The sequence below is a fragment of the Anneissia japonica genome, unplaced genomic scaffold (assembly GCF_011630105.1).
Source record: "Anneissia japonica isolate Jap-2015-1 unplaced genomic scaffold, ASM1163010v1 scaffold1165_len1893470_cov193, whole genome shotgun sequence".
In the NCBI taxonomy this organism is placed as follows: domain Eukaryota; kingdom Metazoa; phylum Echinodermata; class Crinoidea; order Comatulida; family Comatulidae; genus Anneissia; species Anneissia japonica.
Window position 1 is genome coordinate 565,191 of NW_022709613.1, and position 24,426 is coordinate 589,616.

Consider the following 24,426-nt stretch of genomic DNA (forward strand, 5'->3'; position numbering starts at 1 on the left):
TATATAAATATATATATTTATATATAGGCCTATATATATAATTATACTTCTGTAGTCTTTGCATTTACCACTTCACTTTCTATTTTTTGTATCGGCTTATAGGTGATTTTGTACTGGTTGCAGAACGTATATCGTAACGTAAAAAAATATTGGGCGAATATTTCGGCTACTCCTGTAGTCTTTGTCAACGCTTGGCGTTGACAAAGACTACAGGAGTAGCCGAAATATTCTATAAGACTATATATTCATATATAGGCCTATATATAGATATATATAATTATATATATATATATATATACATATATATATATATACATATATATATTATCTGTGCATTTACTACTGCACTTTCTATTTTTTGTATCGGCTTATAGGTGATTTTGTACTGGTTGCAGAACGTATATCAGTGTTCAATGCGTCGTTTGATAAGTATATCAATGAAACCTTAATTTTTGAGCAGATTCCATTAAATCCAGCTCCAAAATCAGTGAAGACAGTTGAGTTTGATCCCAAAGAAAGGAAACTTTTTTGGTCGGATATAGAAAAGAATGAGATACGTAGGTCAAATATGGATGGTTCTGGCCAGGAAGTTGTATTTTCAAACGTGTGTAAGTAGATATACAATATCGTTTGCGGATCCCTTTAGCAGTGCTGTTATACATTTTAGATTGTTCAGTTTGTAGTAAAATAGGAATGTTCAACTTGAGCATATAAACTTTCAGTGAATTGAAGTGTTCCTATCATTTCTCTCATTTTACACGGTAAAGTTATTAATAAAATTATATAATTGATTTAAATATACTAATCTCTGTTTGTATGTATTCAGTGGTTTTCGTGTGAAATCGACAGTCTCGTGAACTGTACACATTGTTTCAGCCTGTAAACCAAGCCTCGCCCCTTGTATACCGTATTTTTGCTAAGATTACACGAAACGACAGCGCAAAAGTAGGTAAACTTGTGTTCGAAGGACGTGCGCTTATTTTTGGCCACGTTATGATGTGTCAGTTACGTTTGATTGATACTCATTAAAGGTCCAATTGACAAGTGATTTGCTACAATGCTGTGTATAACAACAATATAAAATGAGTCTTGTGTATTCACTGTTGAATTATTATCTTTCCAGCATTGTCTACATTTGTTATCGATGTGGTGAATCGTAATATATATTGGTCAGATCTAAAGTGCAGTTGTATAAAAATTGCAGGCTTAGCTACGATGATCGATTCTACACTGATTAACGACATGACGAAGCCATCTGGAATTGCCATTGACATAGACAGCAAGTAAATATTCCGAAGTGTAGGCATTAACTACAGGTCTCCCTCCAACTAAAGACCACCTCCAATTATAATCCCCGGTTGAATGCCAATCTTTTATTATTAGGTAATCCCGCCAATTAAAGACTCCATCTTAGAGACCAAAGTCAATGGTGTTCGTAGACCCTGACAATTTTAATACTATTTTTTAATAAATAGTGATGTCAATGCATTTTTTCTATAAGTTGTTTTATATATGATTAGCCAATGCAGTAATTTGCAACTTAAGGCGATGTTTTGTGTTTACATTGGTCTCACTGAATTAGTAGGATGGTGTTGTTAGTAATTATTGTAATGGTGATTTGGGTAGAACGAACACAGAACAACCGGGAAATGGTTAGGCCTCCAGTACAGGTATTATGAATCAATAACAGCATACAGTAGGCCTAACTGTACATCCATTTTGAAAATACATGGAATAAAAGAATCTTACATTTACTATATAATTTCTTAATTTCTCTTAACAGAGATATTTAAAGACCACTTTTAGAGCCGATCTTTAATTAGAGGGAACCTAGACCAAAGCTGCTAAAGATATAGACGAAGATATGCGGATACCGGCGCCTTAAAAATACCCACTATTATAATTAATATAATAATAATAATAATAATAATAATAAAAATTATTATTATTATTATTATATTATAATTATAATTATTATTATTATCATTATCATTATCATTATCATATTATTATTATTATTATTATTATTATTATTATTATTATTATTATTATTATTATTATTATTATTATTATTATTATTATTATTATTATTTAAAGACCACTACAAACACCCCGGTCCCGAAAGTGATCTTTATCTGGAGGGAGGCCTGTATATGCCGACTCTGCCTCACCACATGCTGTCAATTCCATCTACAGTATTTTCAATGTAAAATGGGATACGTTTGCACTCTTGTCTGTCCAAATTGGCTGCTATATATAAACAAATATCACATTTTATTAATTGTTGCAAATATACATAAACACATTTCATACCATGTCTCCTTCCAATCCCGTTGAGTACGTCTGTTAATGAAATGCAGTCCAAAGATTACCATTTTCATATCAAAAGGCAAATTATATCCTGTTGTTGTTTTATTCTAATGTGATCAATAATGACAAAAACATATAAATTAATCCTATTACCTGAACTGAGAAGGGCCGGATAGGTCGAAACCGTTTCAAGGTAATAACTACTTTATGTTATTTTATTAAACCCTGCACCTCCATATATTACTTGCAGCGTCATGGGGCCGTACCGAAAGTACAAAATTAATGCATATAAATTAAAGATAATTCTTTGCAAAATACATACATAGCCCACAAATTCAATGCAAATCAGTGATTTGGGTTTTAAATATATTCATACCGCATTTAATGAATGTCAGTAAAATAATGTGTAGTGGTATTATGGTTGACAATTATCTGAATTTCATATTCAAGTTGTTTATGAGACGGTAATCCTCAATTCACTTGCATTATGATTTATTATTATTTTCTTCTTAGTCAGTCTGGTTAAGTCGTAATTTTGGACGCTGGTATAGATTAGGAACCTTGTAGCTTGGTATTAAGAGGCTTATAACCGTCCAGCTCAATCTTAACCCTATTAATTAATCGACGCTTGTGTATATTTTGTCTTATTTACTATTCTGTCCATTTTATTGTGAATATATGCAAAATTATTCTACCCTTTTATTCATTATTAACATAGAAAATTTATGTAGCTTCATATTGGAAGCGCAAATACATACGGTACATTATCAAAACCATTTTCCTACATTTAAACATCCTTTTTTCGATTACCACACTAATATTGTAATTATGTCCTGTAAAAATGTATAACAATTACTATATAACTGTTATATTATAAAAATCGTGTTATAAGAATAACGATAATCCTCAAGTTAGCTTCATCTCCTATACTGAGTTATCACAATTATTATCATTGTTTAATATTACATTCTTTTGGAGGTGACACAAACAAAATCAAAACAAGACAAATCTAAAGTCAAAGAGATTAACAAAAAAGTACAAATGCCTTAATTACCCCTCCATTCCCTTCTCCAATCAAGAGAACAGACTCAGAAACCCAAATTAATTAATTTCCGTTTTACAATTTTTAAATTTCAAAACCTTATACTTAATTGAACATGTCATATTCCATCTTCCGTAGTTACATTTACTGGACAGATATCGTCGTTGGCGTTGGCCAATCAAAAATTGGAAGAGCCCGCATGTCAGATGGTAGTGGCGTAGAAATACTGGTAGACAGTGATTTAACAACTCCAACAGCCATTGCAATCGATAAAGAAGGTAGTATGATAGCATAGTCATTTATAGGTTGACCTACTTAATGGTTTCGTTGTAGAAAGAAAATAGATACATGACAATAATAATAGGTCTATAAATTATAAATATAATCATATTAGGTTTAATGTATAATCTGTTCGTTTTCTGACTTTCAAAATGCCTGAACGGTAGTTGGATATTATCAGGTTTATTTGACAAACATAATATTAATTTGAATAATAATAATCATTAAGTCCTGGTCAGGAGGAGCTATGCCCCACGCCCATCTGAATGTGAGGAGCCCATAGCTCTTCAGACCATGTTTTTTTTTTTAATGTGTTTAAATGCCTTTTTGTTTAATTTGACTAAAGAAAGCAAACTTTATTGGTGTGACGAATCTGGTAAAATTGAATTTTCTGATGTTGATGGTAAAAACCGGCGCACTTTGATCACTGCGTTCACCGCAGCACACTACCCAGTGGATGTCAAACTTCATGGAACGTATGTATATTGGACTCAGCAAGGAAGTCCAGAACTTATGCGTGCACAGAAGGCGACCGGAGGCAATATTGAAGACATCAGTGAATCAATCTTTTCTCATGCTAGGAGTCTATATATATTCACACGTAAGTTCATTCATACTATCTGCAATGGGTTTACGTTTATCTATTGTAATGCTTAAACCTTCTCTAGTTCCTCCTCTCCTGCCTCCTTCCCCACTTCTTTCCCTCTCCCATTCTTATCCTACTCCTCCTCCTCCTTAACCCCCCTCCTTACATCTGTAAAGAAGTATACCTGTATTTATCATCTTCAATAATTCTGTAACTTCATCTTTGTCATAGGGATTAATTTTTGTATTAGTGATCCGTGTCAAAATGGAGCTACATGTGTCAACGAAGTAGCTGGCTATGAATGTGTTTGTAAACTAGGATACACAGGAAAGTATTGCGAACGAGGTAGGTTTGAAAACGTTGAGGATGGCTTTAAGTCTAGAATGACATGAAAGAGAATAACCAAATATTAATTAAACGAAAGACAAATCTAAAGTATTATTAGTATTAATATTATTATTAATATTCGAATAGTTTCATCTGGTTTGCTTAATTTTATTGTAACTGTTTTGGTCGAATAAACCAAACACAATATATGTTGTAGACAATTGTAGATCGGCGGTAGTATCAGCAATCTCCGTTCAATAGGGGGGCTTGCACTTTGATTTTGATGGCTTCTCGTATTTTTCTTTTCCATTTTGTTTCTTTGCAAGAGTATTTTCCATGTAATGACAATGTTCTGTGATGGCTGAGAGTACTTCAACTCGTTGATTGGTGTGTTCTTTTATGCGTGTGCTTAATGTTTCTAGCCGTTTCTCCAATGCTTGTTTTGTTACAGTTAGGCCTATTACATTGTTAAATCTGTTACTGTGGGGTCTTTCGGTTTTACCAGTGGCAAACGTAAAATGTTGAACTTTTGATAAGTTGACTCCGTTTCTTTTAAAAATCTTGCAACCGTGTATATATAGAATGGGAACGAAAATCTCCTGCTTGGGATTGGTGGCTGTTTTTCGTGTTTCTTTTAGGGGGCCCAGGAATTTTGATTATCCATTTTGGGTACTCGTTGGCCGTTAACACTTTATGTATATGTTCAATTTATTTTTATCTCCTACACTTATGACGTTTACTGCTCTGTGGAGAAGTGAGCGCATACTTAGCGTTTGTGTTCTGGTGATGGTTTTAGTTAAAGTTCAAGTATTTATCAGTATGTATTCCGTGGTTTAGTTGAAGTGTCTTCGTTGATATGGACACATGTGTCCAAGGAAGGAAGTTTCATGTCCTCTGGTTCAATCGTGAATTGGATATCTGTTAATGTGGTTAGTAAATTCAGTTATTATGTTGATTGTCCAGTTTCGTTAAAGTATCATCTACATATCGGTACCATAATTAGGGTGAGTGAGGAGCTGTGATAGAGCGTTCGATTCAAAGTTTTCCTTATAAATGTTCGCTAAAATAGGTTGTACTGGAGATCCCATAGTTGTGCCGTGGGTCTGTTGATAGAATTCTCCTTTGTGTCGTAGGTGAAATATGTAGAGCTGAGGATGAATCTTAGAAGCTGAATGATTTGTGTGATTAAGAGTTTGGTGCACATCTCTAACGTAACGTCTTTCTCAGTAAGTCTTGCGTTATTTGGATAACTTGTGCTGTTGGGGTGCTCGCAAAAATATTTTACATCGTATGAAACCAGTTTTTTTTACCAGGTGAAACTTCTATATGCTTTTTCTTGGCAAAGTCTATACTGATTATAACGTGATGTTTTGTTTTCCCGGTTAAAGCTCCATAGTTACCAACCGTCTCGCATCGTGAGGGACGGTCCCGCATTTCAAAGTGATTTTTGATGAAACACGCATAAACACATGCGTGATCCTAAATTTGTAACGCATTTAACACAAGTCAATGCGTGATAACAATTTATCACAAATTCAGTGGAAAATGTATTTAAAATTAGAAGAAATTGGTTGTATTAAATAAAACTATAAAAACGTTGATGCAGTAACTTGATGTTTGATACGAGACGCTATCAATACTTAATTCAATCGGTCGAAGTAGGGTGTTTTGTTTGTGAATTTTAGATAAGTCATAAAATTTCGAAATTTCTGTGGCTGAAGGGTAGGTTTTGTTGTAGAGGCATTTAGTAATATTGTTTTCTATTTGTTCCAATCCCTTAGTGTACTAGGCCTAATCAGTTCACATTTTATACGGTACTTTATCATCATTATTATTAATATTGTTACCATTATATTTATTGTTATTACCAATATTAATGTTATATTGGCCTATATCTGTCTCTTATACACATCTAGATGTGTATAAGAGACAGCTATATAACTGTAACAAATTTATAGTTTGCTTAATAGAAAAATTGTATTTTGTAGGTGATTTCATTCTTATTGGTGACACTGCGAACTCAGCAATACTTATATCCAACATAGGGCTAGATAACAGTATGTTAGATTTCGAAGTGATAGATATTGAGCCACAACCCGAATCCCCCACCAGTGTCCAATACGACTACATCGATAACAAAGTATATTGGGTCGATTCAGCGAGGAAAGAAATCAACCGTGCAGACTTAGACGGAATGAATTTTGAAAACGTCCTCACAGTAACGGATGGAAATAGTATGTTTATGAAAAGACACATACTTCACATTATTGCATTCATAATTAATCACATTATTTTTTGGGTTAACTGCAATTTCCTGTTCTTTTGGAAATAATTGTTTTCCTCTTAGATTAAGAAGTTATTATATTAAGTAAACCTTTATGTTATACAGTATCCTTCGGACGATTGTCGCCGTTGATTTTGGTTTAAAAGTCAATAAAATAATAATTATCTTATAAATAATGTTATGATTATATTATTATTATTATTATTATTATTATTATTATTATTATTATTATTATTATTATTTTTATTATTATTGCTATTCAATATTACATGCCTACATGATGAATGCCGATATAACAGAATTAGATTGCACAATTTTAATTACATACTGTAACAAATATACTATGATTTAAATTTACAATAAGATATGTATGTTGATTGTATTTCGTCTAGCTCCCGTAGATATATCACTTGATGTTGTAAATCGAAAACTGTATTGGACAAGTAATGGATTACAAGACCGCATCGAAGTTATCAATTTCGATGGTACTGACCAACGGCTCCTGATGGCAAACGATACAGAATACCCAGTATCTATCGTGATTGACTTTGAGGACGGGTGTGTACGACAAGGATAATCATAAATGCCATTTACCTCTCCTTTGGGACACTCCTATCCATATCTTTTAACACTACGACTAACACTAAGGGTACAACCTATTAAGTGCGCCAATGGCCTATCAACCCATATCGAGCCCTTATAAGGGGACGCTTAGGCCTACTTTTCCCATATCACAAAAAAATAATATAGACTTAAATTAATATTGTAGTCCATTCATTTTTTTAAAAATTGGAACCACAAACATTAAACTTGATCCTTGCTTGTTTAAACATCAACAACAAATCTTTCATTGAATTGATCATATTGTCACTCTGCTTATACACTATTATAATCCAAACTCCATGTATTTGATATTTATGTCCCCGTCTAAAAGGTACTGTACTTTCATATGGGATTTCAAATCTACCTTTCTTTAAAGGCATTACACGTACATACCCCACCCTTACTATCACCAATGTGTAGTACATGGAACATTTGGCTGTCATCGAAATAGGAATATCAGCGTGTTATATTAATCCTAATAGGCTATATCTGTTATCTGAAACTATAATCTGTATTAGAATTATGTACACACTTATATTTATATTTTGTTGACAACCAAAACTTTCTTTAGTTAGTAATGATAACAGTAGTGGAATGGGCTGTATTCACCTTACTCTTATATGCATCTAACAAAGGCTCCATACTGTAAAACAAGAATATTTCATCATTCATTCAACCCTTATTCAAGAGGAACAGTTTTTTTAGGTCTCGTATAGCTTGAGGTTGTACTGTATCTCAATGACGCATTTCTAATTCAGGCTCATGTATTGGAGTGACAGGGGCGAGAGTTCGAAGATTGAGCGAGCTGATCTAGACGGCTCGGATCGTGAACCTTTCATCTCAGTCGGATTGACAGATGCGCATTCATTGGCAATAGATCCAATTGGTAAGATAGCCACTGTGGTGCCAGCAGAAGGTGGGAAATGCATGAAAGACTAAGATCCTCATCGGAGGACCAAGAAGGAACGTTATTTTGGGTATATTCCCCCTTGCGTAGGCCTAACTTCCCACCTCTTTTAGCACAAACCAAAAACTGCCAAACTATCTAACTATAAACAGCCCAATTTTGATTCTCTTTACTAGCTCGTTATTTGGTTGATTTAGTTAGTCAAAAGGTAAAAGTCCAATTGTGCATGATGAAATAAATTGCCGGCCTTATACTCAGCTACATAAACAATTATGATTGTGGACTTATGTAATGATTATTTAATTAGTAAAATAAGTTAATTGCATAAACAAATTGAAGGAATACAACAAAATGAGAATGGATGTGTCAACAAGTCTCATGCTTGGTAGAATTAATTACATGTTTGTATCTGTTTTAGACCGTAGATTATATTGGATAGAAGACGCTTACAAACGCATACAATACATCTCGCTTGGTGGGGAATCTAAAAACCAGAACACGTTGTTGAATTTAAAGCCCTATTCCAGCAACTCTGACCTCGCCATATATGGACCATATGTTTATTGGATAGAGAGTGACAGAATATTAAGGGCACCACTTGATGTTGATGACGTGACCGAGAATAAAGTTTTTGAAGAATCGGGATCATTCGTTAGATTTACTTGTATGTTTATTCAGACAAGTATGTTTTCATAATTTTATTTTAGACATATTGCATGGCTTAAAGCGCATCTTACATGTTTATTGATGACGTAGGCCTAGTGTTATGTTATGCGGAAATCGTATTGCATGGCTTAAAGTGCATCTTACATGTTTATTGATTACGTAGGCCTAGTGTTATATTATGCAGAAAAGTAAACACTGGGCTTTTCTGTGATTGGCTTGTTGTAGCCTCTCAATCATCGTTAGAAAATTGTAAATAGGCCTAGTTAAAATGCTTAATATACTCAAATTATAAGGGCATTACTGTAATTGAAATATTTGAATAAGTATATAAAAACCAAATCAGTCCTATTATAGACATTTTGGTGTAAAACATAAACCTAGGCCTATGAGGAATTGTTTGTTTATTTGATAGACCGATTTTTTTGTTAAAGATATAGACGAGTGCGCAAGTGACCCATGTGTGAATGGTGGATCATGCGTGGATGGCTGGTCAGGCTACACATGTGAATGCGCGTTTGGGTACTCTGGCGTCATCTGCGAGGAAGGTAAGTTGAAGTCAGGCTCCGGAGGGAAAAAAAATTTTGATATGTTGTAGAACTGATTTTTCTGAGACAGAAAAACGTTGTTTGACGAAAAACTGAGCAACGGTGAATGAGATACAGATTTTTGAATATTTAAAAACTGGGGGAAAAAGGTGTAAAAATGGGCGGTTACGCCCTTTTCTCCCCAGTTTTTAAAAATTCAAAAATATGTATCTCGTTCACCGTTCCCCAGTTTTTCGTCAAACAACTTTTTTCTGTCTTAGAAAAATCAGTTCTCAACATATCAAAACATTTTTTTCCTCCGGAGCCTGACTTTAAATCGCGTCTTGTAATGTTACTTTTTTGTGGACGAGATGAAAGCGTTTTGTTAACATCGTTAAAAGCGGTCAGTAGCGCTGATTAACGCTCCTGGATTAGACTGTTTTCTGAGTATTAAGATTCTTAAGTTAATTATTAGATTCGTGCTGTAAAGCTGGTTTTCCACTAGGCGAATTTATTCGCGCGAATCAGAGCTTTGTTCGCTTCCTGAGCTCTGATTAGTTGCGCATTTTTCGCTTCGCAAAAACTCCGATAGGAATGTGAATGCGTATGCGCATGAACCGACGCTTTCGATTCGCGCGAATAAATTCACCTAGTGGAAAACAGGCTTACAGATTCCGCTGTTCACACATAAATTACGGTACCTGATCCCTTCCCATAAAGCTCATTTTACCAGTGTTATTAACTATTAAACCGAGCCACATTTATTCATTTCTTATCGGCAAAAATCTACAGCAAGGATGCCCGTTTATCCGTAAACATGACACAGAAACTAGACAAAGGATACTGCGGCATCCACCATCAATCCGCTCACTTATCCGTTCTCGGACATAAGCGAGTTTCCTCTGTCCCGTATTCATCTTCACTCTACCTTCTTCCAGCCACTGGCCAGAGCAAAACTATTTCATTTCAGAATTATGCAAGCGTTTTACAATTGCTTAATTTTCTATATATTTCTGTACCCATGTTTTGCTCTAGGAGGATTAGCAGCATTCCACGGTAACATAAACATCCCTACATCACCATAAAGTCATCATTATCAACTCAATCATCACTATCTAGTAGCACAATCTATCGTCAACATACCATCAGCAAAATAAATACCTGATTTCCTGTTGTTTGTGACATTTTCAGCCCTTCCTACAACTGTTTCGTCTAAGAGCAGTCCCGACCCTATCAGCACACTTCTGACCAATCAAGCATCAGTAACCAAACCACCACCAGACAAAGCTATTCAATCAAAACTCTTGGCAGGTATCATCATTGCATCGCTTGCCAGTGTCGGTCTTTTGATACTGTGCGCCTTGCTGCTTTTTTGGTTCAGAAAGAAACGACGTCAAAAGGAAATTACTATAACCAGTGTAAATGAACGGGGTAATTTTTGTGTTGTACTTCTTGTAATTTCATTAGGTTTACGTTGACTTTATCTGACTTAAGTACTTGCCTCATGTTATCAATTTTGTGCTAAGTAAAATAAAATGATGACTTTAAACCAAAACAGCAAAATTTAATAAAATACAATGCTTTTATATTCATGATACACAGTGTTTGGAAATCAAAATTATGGAACACACAGCTAGGTGTTTAATCGAAACTGAACCATTTAACACGTACATTTATAAGTCTGAATAGGCCTATTTCTTTATTGTATAAACAATAGCAGTTTGTTACTTTTGCTTTTATTTTCATAATGAAGATATGGAAATGTTGCTCCCATCACGCATTGAGCCAGATATTAAATTCAAAAGGCATGAAATTAAACCAGACGAAAGCCTTGATTGGGATCAGCGCGTTCTGATTGGTGGAGGTCGGTTTGGTCAGGTGTTCTCGTGCACCTTAACAACAGGACATAGCGAGATTCCCGTTGCCGTAAAGACACCTCTAGGTGTGTACCACTTACGTGAAATACTGTATTCATGAATGACGTCATAATTAATTTTAAACCCCTTTCCCTTTCAGGTCTACATCCTTCGAAATTGGAGTTTGTAGCGCACAACATAATTTATATCTCCACCCTTGACTTACATAGTTACGCAATGCATTCGATTTTCAAAAAACGTTTTAGGCCTATTTGCGTCCAAAAGCGGTTACTAAATGTACAGTACAACCACCGTGACGTGACGCTACCCAAGCATGTTATTTGTGTTTTTGCGAAATAAATAGAACCATACGCGCACGACAATGATGTGAAGTTGTCATAATCAACTTTAAATTTAAGGGGAGTTAAGTAGTTTTGTGGTTAACAATTTGTGAATTACTTTTACTACATAAATTAAACATAAATTATGCACTTTTTAACAAATACAATTTTAGACATCTTTGGATAATTATCAAGGCTTAAAATCCTTGAATTCAATGTATGAATATAAATAATATAAAAAATGTACTTCAAACAATTTATATTAGAAACGTCGTCTGCTGCCGAGAAAGAAGACTTCAAGGCTGAAATAGACCTGATGATCCAACTGGGAAACCACCACAATGTCCTCGGTATTTTGAGATGCAAGACGACTAACGACCCATTATTAATGATCACTGAGTACATGAAATACGGCAACCTGCTCACTTTCCTGCGCAATTCTGCTCAGGTAAACTATAATATTATATATAGTCTGTTCCCCTAACCACATTATCTATAACGTGGTACAATGCTATCTTTAAAGTTTATTAAAATTTCCAATAAGAGACTCATTGAGAATTATGTTTTAAATATACAATGTATGTATATAAATGTATTAATGTAGTTTGTGTGTATTTATTTAAACATGAGATTATATGTTAATTTTTTTTATCAACATCAGATGAAAAAAGATGGATTTTTTGGTGATTCAGTGTTCGATGTTGGTCTTGCGGAGCTGTACAGTATAAGTCGACAAATAGCATCTGGAATGGTATGTCGTAGAAAGCTCCACTGTCCACACTATCAAAGTTTCTTTGACAAAAACACAGTCATGATGTGTCTAACATGATATGATGTCATCACGACCATATTTAGGCATGCCATATTTTGATAGTCTGGACAGGGCAGCTTTAATCTGTACCTTTCATCATATTGCTTCAAATTCCTTTCCTATGATATTTTTGAACCAATAAATTAACCAACTAAGTGGTTTGTCTATTTTGGAATGTTAGGGATTTGAAAAAGTCATCTCTGTAGGCCTATAGTCAACAAAACACTCATAATAACCACATTCGCCCGTATCGATTGCAAATGGAGATCATATTAGACAACAATATTTAATAAAAGTAAATTGATCAAGAAAATAACAGTGCTTTGTGCTTCAAGACCATTCAAAAATAATGTTCTTTAACATTTCTAAAGGAATACGTCTCTGAAAAAAAAGTAGTCCATGGTGATTTAGCTGCTAGAAATATTTTGATCGGAGAAGGTTTGATTGTAAAAGTTGCTGACTTCGGACTTGGACAGGATGTTTACGAAAGAGGCTACATCAAAGTTTCCGGTGGAGAGGTACCTTTGAAATGGTACAGTCTGGAGACGATATTTGAAAAGCGAATGTCATCAGAAAGTGATGTGTAAGATGTTATTCACTGAAATTATGTTGACAGCACTAAATATTACACACAACAATTGTTTCAACAATAGTTATTAACAACATTAGATACTTTTGATGAAAACATTTAATTTGAGGAAATTACGTATCGTTAAAACTTTCAATCAAACACAGATAACTACAGTACTTAAATAAGGAAATGAACTATTCAAGTTTTTTTTTTTATATCAATTAGGCCCTATTATATGCTTTAACAAATATGAAGCACCTCCTGCCTGCAAACCTCGAAATACACTTTAACAGAATTTTTAAAATTTTGATTTTTTATTTGATTACATTTTAATATTTACTTTTGTAGATGGTCTTTTGGAGTTGTCTTATACGAGATATTCACGTATGGCAAGACTCCATATCCTGACGTCATTGTAGACATCCTCCCGAAGAAACTACAACGTGGGTACAGAATGAAACAGCCAGAGAACTGTCCACCTGAAGTGTAAGTGACGCCATCGATAACATATGCAACAATGATCAACCGATTATGTAAAATTTTTTGAGCAGATGTTTATCTATCATATGAGATTATTAGCTCAAATTTAACGTTTCAATTCAATTTTTTACATTGTGTTATCAAAGGTATTCCTTAATGAAGAGGTGTTGGAAAAAGTCACCCGACAAGCGACCTACCTTTGAGAACATATACAAAGAATTTGACAGCTTGTTGGCAAGTGTGACACTCGCAAAACATGACTACTTACCAATGGAAAACATCAAATTGGTAGATGAAGAGGTAACGATTTAATTGCATTGTATTAAATTAGTTAATATGATATTTATAACTTTCAAGGTAACTGTTGTAAAAACAAAATAGGTTTTCAGTGATTATGTCTACTTCAACAATCTCTATTTTTTTTGCCTGAAATTTAACAGAACTGTACTAGTAGAATATGCGGTTTTCTGAATCTATATATCTGAATCTAAATCTATTTTTCTTGCTCTAATATTTAGCTTAAATCTCAAACTGTTTAAAGATTCTTTGTCTAATTGTGGTATTCATTTATCAAAAATAAATTTTCAACCATTGACCATTTTATTTGGTAATTATTAATAAACATTTATCTATTATTATATTTCTTTTTGTAGTCAAAAGAAAATGCGTATATGAAGAATATAGAGAGCAATTATGAAAATTCTGCATCGTCTTCAAACCAAAACCTATACGAGACACCCATACAACCTTCCGACATATATGTGACACCTAACTCCTCTTCCCCCAATATTTACATGTCCTGTGTACCAGACCTGGCGACCCAGATTTCAAATGTATCCAATCAATCCAATCCTTACCAAATTCCAAAGTATCAGTCTCAAGATATGAACGAGGAATTGGAAAATGAGTAAATTTAACTGTTAATAAGCGAGGACATGTTGTAAGAAAAAGAATGACGCTAATGCAAGTGTTGTGATAAATATATATATGCGATAATAACATTCCAATAGCAACTCTCCTTACGATTAAAAGATCTGTATATATTTTAGTTAGCATATTGCACACATTTTCAATGAAACTGGCTACATGAACTTGCCAAAGTAGACTATTTCCATCATGTGAGTAATGTCAAGGAACTAATCAGTGGTCAGGAATATACATCTTGTGACCACCATGCAACAAGACATGGTTAAGATGACGGCCACAAAATTGCTTGATTCAAGTCATGCTGCTGAATTTAATTGATAGAGACACTGACTGATACACTACATTTTCTTACCACATTTGAAAATATTTGATAACTGTAAATAATGCATTTCACAAATTTCAAAACTAAACTTGATATTTAATAGATTTATATTTAAAAGCTTAAATTAGGCTAATTAGTAAGTTATGCTAGGGAGGCCTAGGAAATGCCCTTACTTACAAATACCCTCCTTTTTATTTTGTTTTTGTCTTGAGCAAGGGAGGAGATCCAATTTTGGCTTTAGTTGGAGAGCCTTACATGCATTCTTTTTTTCTGTTTTTTAAAAATTTTATAATGTTAGAGCAGCAACCGATACATCATCTTGTTCTTAAAAAAAATTGCAAAAAGTTTCTGAACAGAATATATATCTACCTTATGCACTGGCCATACCATCATGGTGGTGACAAATATCTGATATGTCTATAATAAAATAAATAATGTCATATCCCTCTAATATATGATAAAGATTACATTTTCTGACAGATCTTGATAATAATGTGGACAGACCATTACAATTTCATGTTTTCTGTCTCATACTTTTCTTGACATCCTTAGAATAAAAGATACCTATGGTAGAGAATTCTTATTTAAGGTTAGAATTAATAATGAACCTATATTAATTTTGTATGTATATAAAGGTTTTCTTAATTTAATAGTGAAAGCATTTTTACTCTTTTGAATTTATAAGTTCATAAGCAATCCTATTAAATTAGTTAATATGATATTTATAACTTTCAAGGTAACAGTTGTAAAAACAAAATACATTTTCAGTGATTATGTCTACTTCAACAATCTTTATTTTATTTTTTTGCCAGAAATTTAACAGTACTGTACTAGTAGACTATAGGAATGGTACCATTTAAAGTTAACATGAGTTAATTGCCGAAGACTTGCTCTAAAATTTAGCTGAAATCTCATAAACTATTTAAAGATTCTTTGTCTAATTGTGGTATTCATTTATTGAAAATAAATTTTATAAATACAGTTTATATTATACTTAAGTGACAGCATATAGTTAACTAATTACTGAAGTAAATGTAATTATAATGATTTGATATTAAAAATTGTCTTTCTTTTCCATTTCAACCATTTATTCTGTTTTGAAGAATGTTATGCACTATACAAGCATTTTTACTCTTTAGAATTTATAAGTTCAAAAGCAATCCTAACTGTTTTGCAATATTTCAATTTGAATTTCAAAACAAGACAAACTGTGTCAAAATAAGAGCCAGAGTCATCATGCCTCAAAATATCACCTATATCAAGAGTATATGTACATAAGTAGAATTTTCACAGATTCTATATATTTATATACAACTATTACTATTGGTAGAAATCTTCACTGGTTAAGTTCATACATTATAAAAATGTTCAATTTCATAAAAATAAGTTATGCTTTGTCAAAGTAGACTGTCAGCATCATCAGTTTATATGAGGCTTGATGTTGTAGCTACATTTTTACTTTCTTCAGTTCATAATTTAGTCTGGTACCACCATTGTTAAAGCAGAATAAGCTCCCCCACCCCCCTTTATATAGGTGGTTGAGACAATGCTGTTGTAACTGTTGAAGTTACAACTGTACTGATAATTATAACTGGCATTTAACAAAAGCATGAAGGAAAGAAAAAGTAAGCATACAGTACCTTGGTTTTATCAAAACTTCATAATAATAATAATAACTACTAACACATACTGACTACTTTCTTTATGTTTCTTCTAAAATAAAGCATAAAAGAGGGTAAACATAACCTCAAAGTAGGTGATAGAATGCATATATATATTAAATGTACACTTAAAAGTCATTTCCCATATAATTTTTTTTCTTCATTAAATCTGTTACTTTTTAAAATCAAACAAGGATACATATTTTTCTTATAACTTCTTATGTTGCTTCTTCTTTATTAAGATTACTCAACAAATTCTCTTCATATTTTATTTTCTTTTGTGGACTTTGACCTTTCTTTATCCACTCATCCATCAACGACTTTTTTCGTTTTGTCGGCGAATCTACATGCTCTTGTTTCATGTCAATTTCTTTCTTCACAGAAGTATCTGTGACTTTCAATTTTGGAGAGTCCAAGTCTTTCTTTGTTGGAGTATCTGAGCCTTTCTTTAGCCATGACCTCATTAAATTGCTACTTTTTGATTCAGGAGGCTTACTGCAAAATATATAAAAACATAAATTTACTCTAATCAAACATATATTTTATGACAATGTGGACTGATATTACCACTGTTTTACACGATGCTTTCTAAGATGTACTGTTGAGCAAATAAATAATATAAGTCAGTAACAGAGGTCGAAAGTCTCTTGCGAGTCTCAGGAGTCTCCTCGAAATCAGCACCCTCTCCTGGGCTCTCACAAGCAAGAATAAATCTCCAGTTAACTAAATAATATCCTACAAATTCAAAATATGTAATCTTTTTACTACTGTATTACTCCCTGAAGTTAGCTGGGAGATTTTGTGGGTTATCCTTAGTGTGTTTCACTCCGAAGAAATCCAATCAAGTATGTCTTCCGTCAGTGCCGGATTAAGCATCGTCTGGCCTCAAGGCACATTTTGGAAATGGCCCAAAAATGTTAATTGAATGGACAGTAGAATGTCTCCGAGTTTTCTGGCCTAATAATACCGGAAAATAGAGTGTAAATAATATTGCAGTCCAACTTTTGATGGCCCATCATTTTCGCCTGGCCCACAAGGCTTGTGCCTTATTTGCCTAATGGTTAATCCGGCACTGTCTTCCATAAGTATTTGTTTCAGTGACTGGGGTAACGTATGTGCTGAAGACTAAAGTTAGTATTAGGTGCTTGATAAACTTACCCAACTTCAACAGGCTTGACACAATCTAGGCCATGGTATCGCGAGTTATTAACCTGACTTGACACTGGATGAAACTGAAGAAATTTCACACCCTTCACAAGCTTCAAAGCCTACAAAATGAAACAGTTATATAAATTCAGTTACTTTGATTTTTTAAAATTTATTCATTTGTTGTATGCTGATAAAAAGCAATAATAAAATAGAATCTAGCCAGGGACTTCCGTCTACTGCAAATTTATACTTTGCTAATTTTGAGTTATGGGATGTTTGGATGTTGTTTACATGTTTATACTCTATAAAATTAGCTTTCTAGACCTTAAGAAAGAAACAGAAATTGGCTGTGTCATTCTTCTTTAAACTACAATCACCTGCGCAGTGGTAAAATCCTACCTAATGAAGACGACCAGTCAAATAGAAAACTGGTAAATACTCAACAAAACAAAATGGTTGCATAGTTACCGCAATACACACTGCGTAATCAAGGCTGCTTCGCACTGTGGCAGTACGGATTTTTTTTTGTTAAAAAAAATATTTTCATCCCGTTTTTTTAATTCTATATTTATTTTTTGACTTCATGTGGGTAAATATTATAAATTTTATTTTCTGAAATTTAATCTAAATAATATTAATGCAAATTTTTTTGTTTTGGTCACATGGATAACTTAACAACGATTAACATTAATTTTCTTTGTCAACAAAGTCTATTTTACGAACCAGTCAAATGAAAATAACATTCAAAGAAAAATCGAAATGATCCAGTCGAATAAGCTCATTGTTTCATCCACCTATTCATCAATCCATCCATCCATCTTTCTATCTATGCATCATCCATCCATCCACCTTGCTATCTATGCATGCATGCATCTATTTATCTATTATCTATGTACATGCATCAGCACTAAAATAGACATACTTCGGTAGAAGGAACTGAGCCAAAATCAAGCCAATCTCTGATTTCGTCATCCCCATCCAAGATCACTGGCATCCTATGATGTATGTCTGCCATATCAGCAACTGCCTCTGTAGTAATTACTGAATACGTGTAGAGAGGTTCACCCTCCTATAATAAAAACAATAGCTATGTTTAGATGACAACATATTATTTGGTTAACATGAATATCAATAGAAAGTGTTTACTAATAATTATATACCATAGATATAAATGACTATAATTAACAGTAAAAGGATTACTTCATATTGTAAAAATATGAAAAAACTCCCAAATATTCAATATCATTCAAGTCTAATTACAGTTATTTAAAAATCCGTCTGCACAAAATGTACAAGTTGAAAGTAGCCATTAAATTATTCAGCAAGGCACACATAGAGTAAAAACAGAATGAGAAAATAGACAACAAAAAAGTAAAACAGAAATGTAATCAACAGGGAGAAATAAAGGTAACAAAGATAAATGTGATCTTACGTTTGAAGGTATCCAACGATCAAAAATGCCTGCCATTGTCAGCAACCGGTGTCCAGTCCATTCTTTAAACTTATCATCACCTTCAACCTCTTTACCTTCTTCAAGAAAACGGTTTTCTCTAGGAAAAGCGTCACTTTCCATTGATTCGATATGCAGTTTGGAAAGGCGATCACCATTGCTTTGTGGCATGTAGATAAAATATGGTTGTTTTTTTTTTGAGCCTGTAACTGACTTCCATTCATAATATCTGTACATTAGAAAATTAAAAGAATGTTGTACTTGTACGTAAGGCATGAGCATAAAACAGTATATTCTGAAACTTGAGTTACTTGTCATATTACAATCATGTAACAAAAAAAAAAACTAAATATAATATTATACAAATTACACATAAAATTGTAAATGAATGTGGATAATGCATTCATTTACATAAAATTGTAAATGAATGCATTATTCACATTTGAAAAAATATTTGTCATGAATTGTGAAAATTAAACCTATTGGTTACTGTACTTACCCATCTGCAAGAACAACACAGCGCTGACCCTTTTCAAAAGGTCGTTTGTATATGGGTTTACTCATCATGCTTTCACCACGGCAGTTATTCATCTTGTAGGCTACCTGAGATGGATCACCTTTATGCCATGAAGGCACAAGACCCCATTGCATTGTTGTCAATGACTGTTCATCGGCTTCAACATCAGAATCAAAATGTTTAGATGACAATAATACTGGCCTAGAGAGAATACAGATGCATGTTATTGTTTCTATCCAGTCAGCTATTAAAAAGCTATCACTCCATGCCACTGCTATCATCACACATGGCCATCAACACTGCCACCATAATTACCTCTATCATCATGCCATCATCTATATCATCATTTAGCAATCATCAGCTGTGACTACTTTATCATCATTCACATCATTATTATCACCCACTATCATTAACATTGTCATATTCTTCATTATCATGCATCATCACTACTACAGGCAGGTACCACATCGCAACTATCATCATCCACGATGATTGCTACCATTAAATTACCAACATCATGGCATCATCACTTATGCAAAATTATCCATCATAATTATCATCAATTAACATTAACTAGTCTTGTCATCATTAAAACATATCATTAATAAAATTGTCATCATCCTTCATCACCATGATTAGGCCTATCCATAGCAATCATTGCTACAGCCATGTTTTATCATATCACTTAAGCAAATAATCATCAATTATAAGTGTCATCACTTTATCATTTTTTACCATTTTCATCCTAATCACCATTGACTGTCATAAGCACTGTCACATCATCATCTATCACTGACATAACTTTACCAAATACCATCATCCTCAACATCCACTTATCATCACTACCACCACCATCATCTATGGGAGGAACCACACTGCACTGCACAACAGGCTTAACTAATACCATCATCATCACCACCATCAAAACCATATCATCAATATTGATATAAACATCACCAAAATCCATCATCTGATTATTTGCAATACACTATTGGTTGTACCACATAAATTATTGAAATAAAAACTAATAAATTATTTACGTGACAGACTGTGGACTAATATTTGTTGATGGAAAATACTGCCTGGTTTTTCCTTGCTTTCCATTACTTCCTGAACTAGAATTTGAGCCTTGGTAGCTGTTAGCGTTTCCTCCTCCCTTCGATGATGGTGGCTGTCTCCACTGTGGCCGTCTTCTTTGCCCTTTTCTATTAGTATAAGCGCAGGCACATCGTAAATCGTCTGGATCAAGGGTACTTAAAAAAGTAAATTCATATACATGATTATTTTAAAACTAGACACGGCACACAATATAATATGAATTTATATTTAAAATTTTGACCAACAACAAATAGTGAGTGGTGCCTCCATCCAATATTCAAGAAGGAAAAGGCTGTTCAACAGCAAAAAAAAACAAAAAAAAAAAAACCAAATTCGATGGGAGCTGAAAATTCTGTGCTATTTTAAGGTTTTCTTAAGGAAGCAGGTCAACTCGGCCACAAATCAACTAGGCCACAAAAAGTTCGGCTACAGTCAACTCGGCCACAAGTCAATTCGGCCACAAGTTAACTTGGCCACAAGTCAACTCGGCCACAAGTTATTTATAATTAAAATGAAATGTAAATATTACTCAGTTTTTGCATCCTTTTTCTTCAACATGATTGAAATGAAGTACACAGTATATTTTAGTAAAATTCTGATCATCGTCGTGAGATCGTTGTATTAATTTCTTCACACTGTACTCTTATTCAACAGAGAAAACCCGTCACTTACAGAATGGAATAAAATCTGACAATAATGTAACATTAACAATTTAAGCAATCTTAATAATTAAGAAAAACACATACTGGTATATTAATGTTTAATTTTTTTTTTCATGTTAAAACACTGACATAAAACATTAGTACATACTGTAGACCTAATCATAAAAAATTGAAATAGAAAAACCACATTATGATTTTTTAAATGTTAAAAATTTATTTTGAATCCGACTAAAATCAAATGAATGCTTCCTTTTCAAACATTTACTTTAATAATACTTTTAATAATACTAATTAGTCATAATAACGATAATAAAGGTGATAACAACAACAATATTAATAGTAATATTTATTTTAACAATACCAAAGATACTAGAAATACAAGATAGAGTTCTCCACACAAAAAAAGTGTTCCACCGTGTTCCACCGAAATGCAAGGTGGGAATACGAAAAATGGGACAAACTTTCGTTACCAAGTCGTCGCGTATTTTATCATCAGTTCTCAACAAAGATACTAGATATAAAAACAAACTGGAATAGACGCCCAGACAGTGACATCGGTGAATACATAACCTCCTTGGTGGCGGTAGAAATCGTTGCTATTATCCAAATAATACACAAAACAATTAAAGCATAATCATGAATCAGTAAAGAATAAAACAACAATACAGCGCAGAATCGCATGGCCGGACGCACTCTTAGTGGAAAAGGAAGGGCGCCTTTTGCGTCTGGATATACTTAGCAACAGAAGGGCACCCTGTACGTTGGGCACGAAGTATAGGAAACTTGCATGATTAAAAAGAAGGGCGCCGTCTACGTTGGGCACGACTTCCGCCTCATTTTTACAATGCGAGAACTCTATCTTGTATTTCTAGTATCTTTGACAATACTCAATAGTAATAATACTAATATGTTATTAATAACGATATTTAAATATCTATTTTGATAATACTAATTAGTGATAATAATGATATTGAAGGTGATAATAGCAATAATAACAGCAATAATAAATTAAGATGTTTATTTTTATAATAATAGTAATACTAATTATTAATAATAATAATAATGATGATACTTGTAAGACTAGGCCTACTTAGTAATAATAGGGTAATAATATCGATGATAAGGGTGACAACAACAACAACAACAATAATATTAATAATATGAGAAAAATACCAATAAAACACCAATAACAATATTTTATAAATTACATGATGGCGTGTATTTCAATACTTGGAGTATGTATTATAAATTACTATTATTAAAATAATAATACTAAGACTAATATATAATAATAATAATAATGACGATAATAATACTAATTATAATATGAATAAAAAATCGAGAATTATTTATTATTTATCAGCAAAAATTTAAACATTACATAATGTTAATGATAAGACTAATAATTAATATTAAAACTAACAGTAATAAAAACAACAATAATAATAACAGCAATAATAATAATTACAATAAGTATAGTAAAACTTAAAGAATTAGTATTTAATACTTGATTGATTACTCCTTCAAAGTGTAGTAGTAGTACCAGTAAATGACTTGTGGCCGAGTTGACTTGTGGCCGAGTTGACTTGTGGCCAAGTTAACTTGTGGCCGAGTTGACTTTTGGCCGAGTTTGATCGAATTCTTTCTTAATGCATCTTATTATTTTTTTAACTTCAACTCGGGCTTCAACTTCAATCTTGCTATTTTTAATGAGGCCTCTAGTCTCTAGGTTGGGAAGGTAAGATACACTGTGCCCAGTTGGCTTTAAAAGGGCCTTGTAGGCCTCCTAGCCAGCCTAGTGTCACTATAATAACTCCCTGGTCCTTTACTTACTCTATTTTTAGCCCAGAATTCTAATAGCCGTAGCGTTTGTTTTTTCGAAATATTTTTATAATATTATTACACTTACCAAGCTGTTCTTCCACACATTTGTTTTTTAGGCCTAGACTATTTTATATGTTTAGAAAAACATGATAACACATGAACTGAACGCCAATCCGAAGCAAGCCCAACTCTACTATTCGGAATACAGTAATATATAAGGACTGACTGCTCTGGGCCTGTTGCCGCATGCAATCACGTTGGCTCGCTATAAATCATGACGTCATCAGCCAAGTTTGTTATTAAAGTCATGCTTGATTGAAGATACCCTTTGACACAAATAAAAATTAAAACAGGCTGGATAAAGAAGTCTAGTGATAAATCCTCTCAAATTCACCAATGATTCTGGGCGTTCAATAAACCCTGGCGAATTCAATACGCGAAATTTGATTGGAAAAGAACCGAGTAAGGATCACGTGACCATTGGTATTACAAATGATTGAGATTTTGGTAACTTTCAGAGGGTAATGCTGCGAAAATGTGATGGTATTTATGTCGTTTTGAAATCTATAGGACCCGTGATTGTACAGTTTTGTTACTGGATATATTTCCAATACATTTATTTTTAGTGCAGAAGTGGTAACGAAATATCGAATTGTTTTGGATGGTTGAGAACTGGTGTCGTTTCTAAGTAAACTTCCGCAGTCTCTGACTTTACCGCCCAGATCCTGTCTCTCTAGTGTGTGAGCTGTGAGTGTTGCCGCCCGCTAGCCAAAATTGGCTGGTTCGGTTGGCCAAACAAGTTTGTTGTTTATAGAATTGAAATCTATCATCTGTACTACTAACTAGTACTACTAGGATAGTATACGACAGCAAAATGGCGACTGACTTACAGGTAATAATTGGTTAATCATTGAACTAATATTTTATCACTGCATTTTACCCTAGCATTTCAATTTTCATTATTCATATCGTCATACAAACAAGAAGAGTGCAAGCACTGGCAGCAAAGCAGCCCAGGTGCAGCACACTCCTCTGCTCTCTCCCTGTGCTGACTTCCCTTGAGAGGCTCCTACTAGGCCTACTATACTAATAGTACTGTCTGCAGGCTGTAGTTAGGCTGAAGTTGAAAGTAGGCTGACTCACAGGACTAAATTTATTCATATGTTTTGCATCACTTCTCTGGTAGTATAATTCAGTTGTGCTGATGATTGATAGGCAACATTGTAAAA

The 24,426-nt window shown here is 33.4% G+C and overlaps 2 protein-coding genes across 4 annotated transcripts in view; one reads left to right on the forward strand and one right to left on the reverse strand.

The window, feature by feature from the left end:
* The window catches only part of LOC117106854 (low-density lipoprotein receptor-related protein 4-like), a 20,768-nt gene extending 4,122 nt beyond the window's left edge, over window positions 1-16,646 (forward strand). The window contains exons 2-19 of one of the 3 annotated variants that reach the window (XM_033248334.1): window positions 375-608; window positions 1,124-1,283; window positions 3,491-3,630; window positions 3,978-4,232; window positions 4,449-4,562; window positions 6,533-6,778; window positions 7,221-7,386; window positions 8,190-8,317; window positions 8,757-9,020; window positions 9,436-9,549; window positions 10,720-10,959; window positions 11,282-11,470; window positions 11,992-12,173; window positions 12,387-12,476; window positions 12,908-13,119; window positions 13,456-13,593; window positions 13,734-13,887; window positions 14,241-16,646. In XM_033248334.1, the coding sequence (XP_033104225.1) occupies window positions 375-608; window positions 1,124-1,283; window positions 3,491-3,630; window positions 3,978-4,232; window positions 4,449-4,562; window positions 6,533-6,778; window positions 7,221-7,386; window positions 8,190-8,317; window positions 8,757-9,020; window positions 9,436-9,549; window positions 10,720-10,959; window positions 11,282-11,470; window positions 11,992-12,173; window positions 12,387-12,476; window positions 12,908-13,119; window positions 13,456-13,593; window positions 13,734-13,887; window positions 14,241-14,498 (3,284 nt within the window). In that variant the 3' untranslated portion in view covers window positions 14,499-16,646. The remainder of the gene's footprint in view (window positions 1-374; window positions 609-1,123; window positions 1,284-3,490; window positions 3,631-3,977; window positions 4,233-4,448; window positions 4,563-6,532; window positions 6,779-7,220; window positions 7,387-8,189; window positions 8,318-8,756; window positions 9,021-9,435; window positions 9,550-10,719; window positions 10,960-11,281; window positions 11,471-11,991; window positions 12,174-12,386; window positions 12,477-12,907; window positions 13,120-13,455; window positions 13,594-13,733; window positions 13,888-14,240) is intronic. The other 2 variants (XM_033248335.1, XM_033248336.1) reach the window with 2 other exon arrangements.
* On the reverse strand, window positions 15,613-23,467 carry LOC117106855 (abasic site processing protein HMCES-like). The gene is made up of 7 exons (XM_033248337.1): window positions 23,283-23,467; window positions 20,654-20,866; window positions 19,596-19,814; window positions 19,079-19,325; window positions 18,569-18,715; window positions 17,656-17,765; window positions 15,613-16,992 (listed from the first exon to the last, which is right to left on the reverse strand). Exons 1-7 carry the CDS (start codon window positions 23,300-23,302, stop codon window positions 16,716-16,718), a joined length of 1,233 nt encoding a protein of 410 aa, XP_033104228.1. The 5' UTR covers window positions 23,303-23,467; the 3' UTR covers window positions 15,613-16,715.
* Window positions 23,468-24,426: the final 959 nt, after the last annotated feature.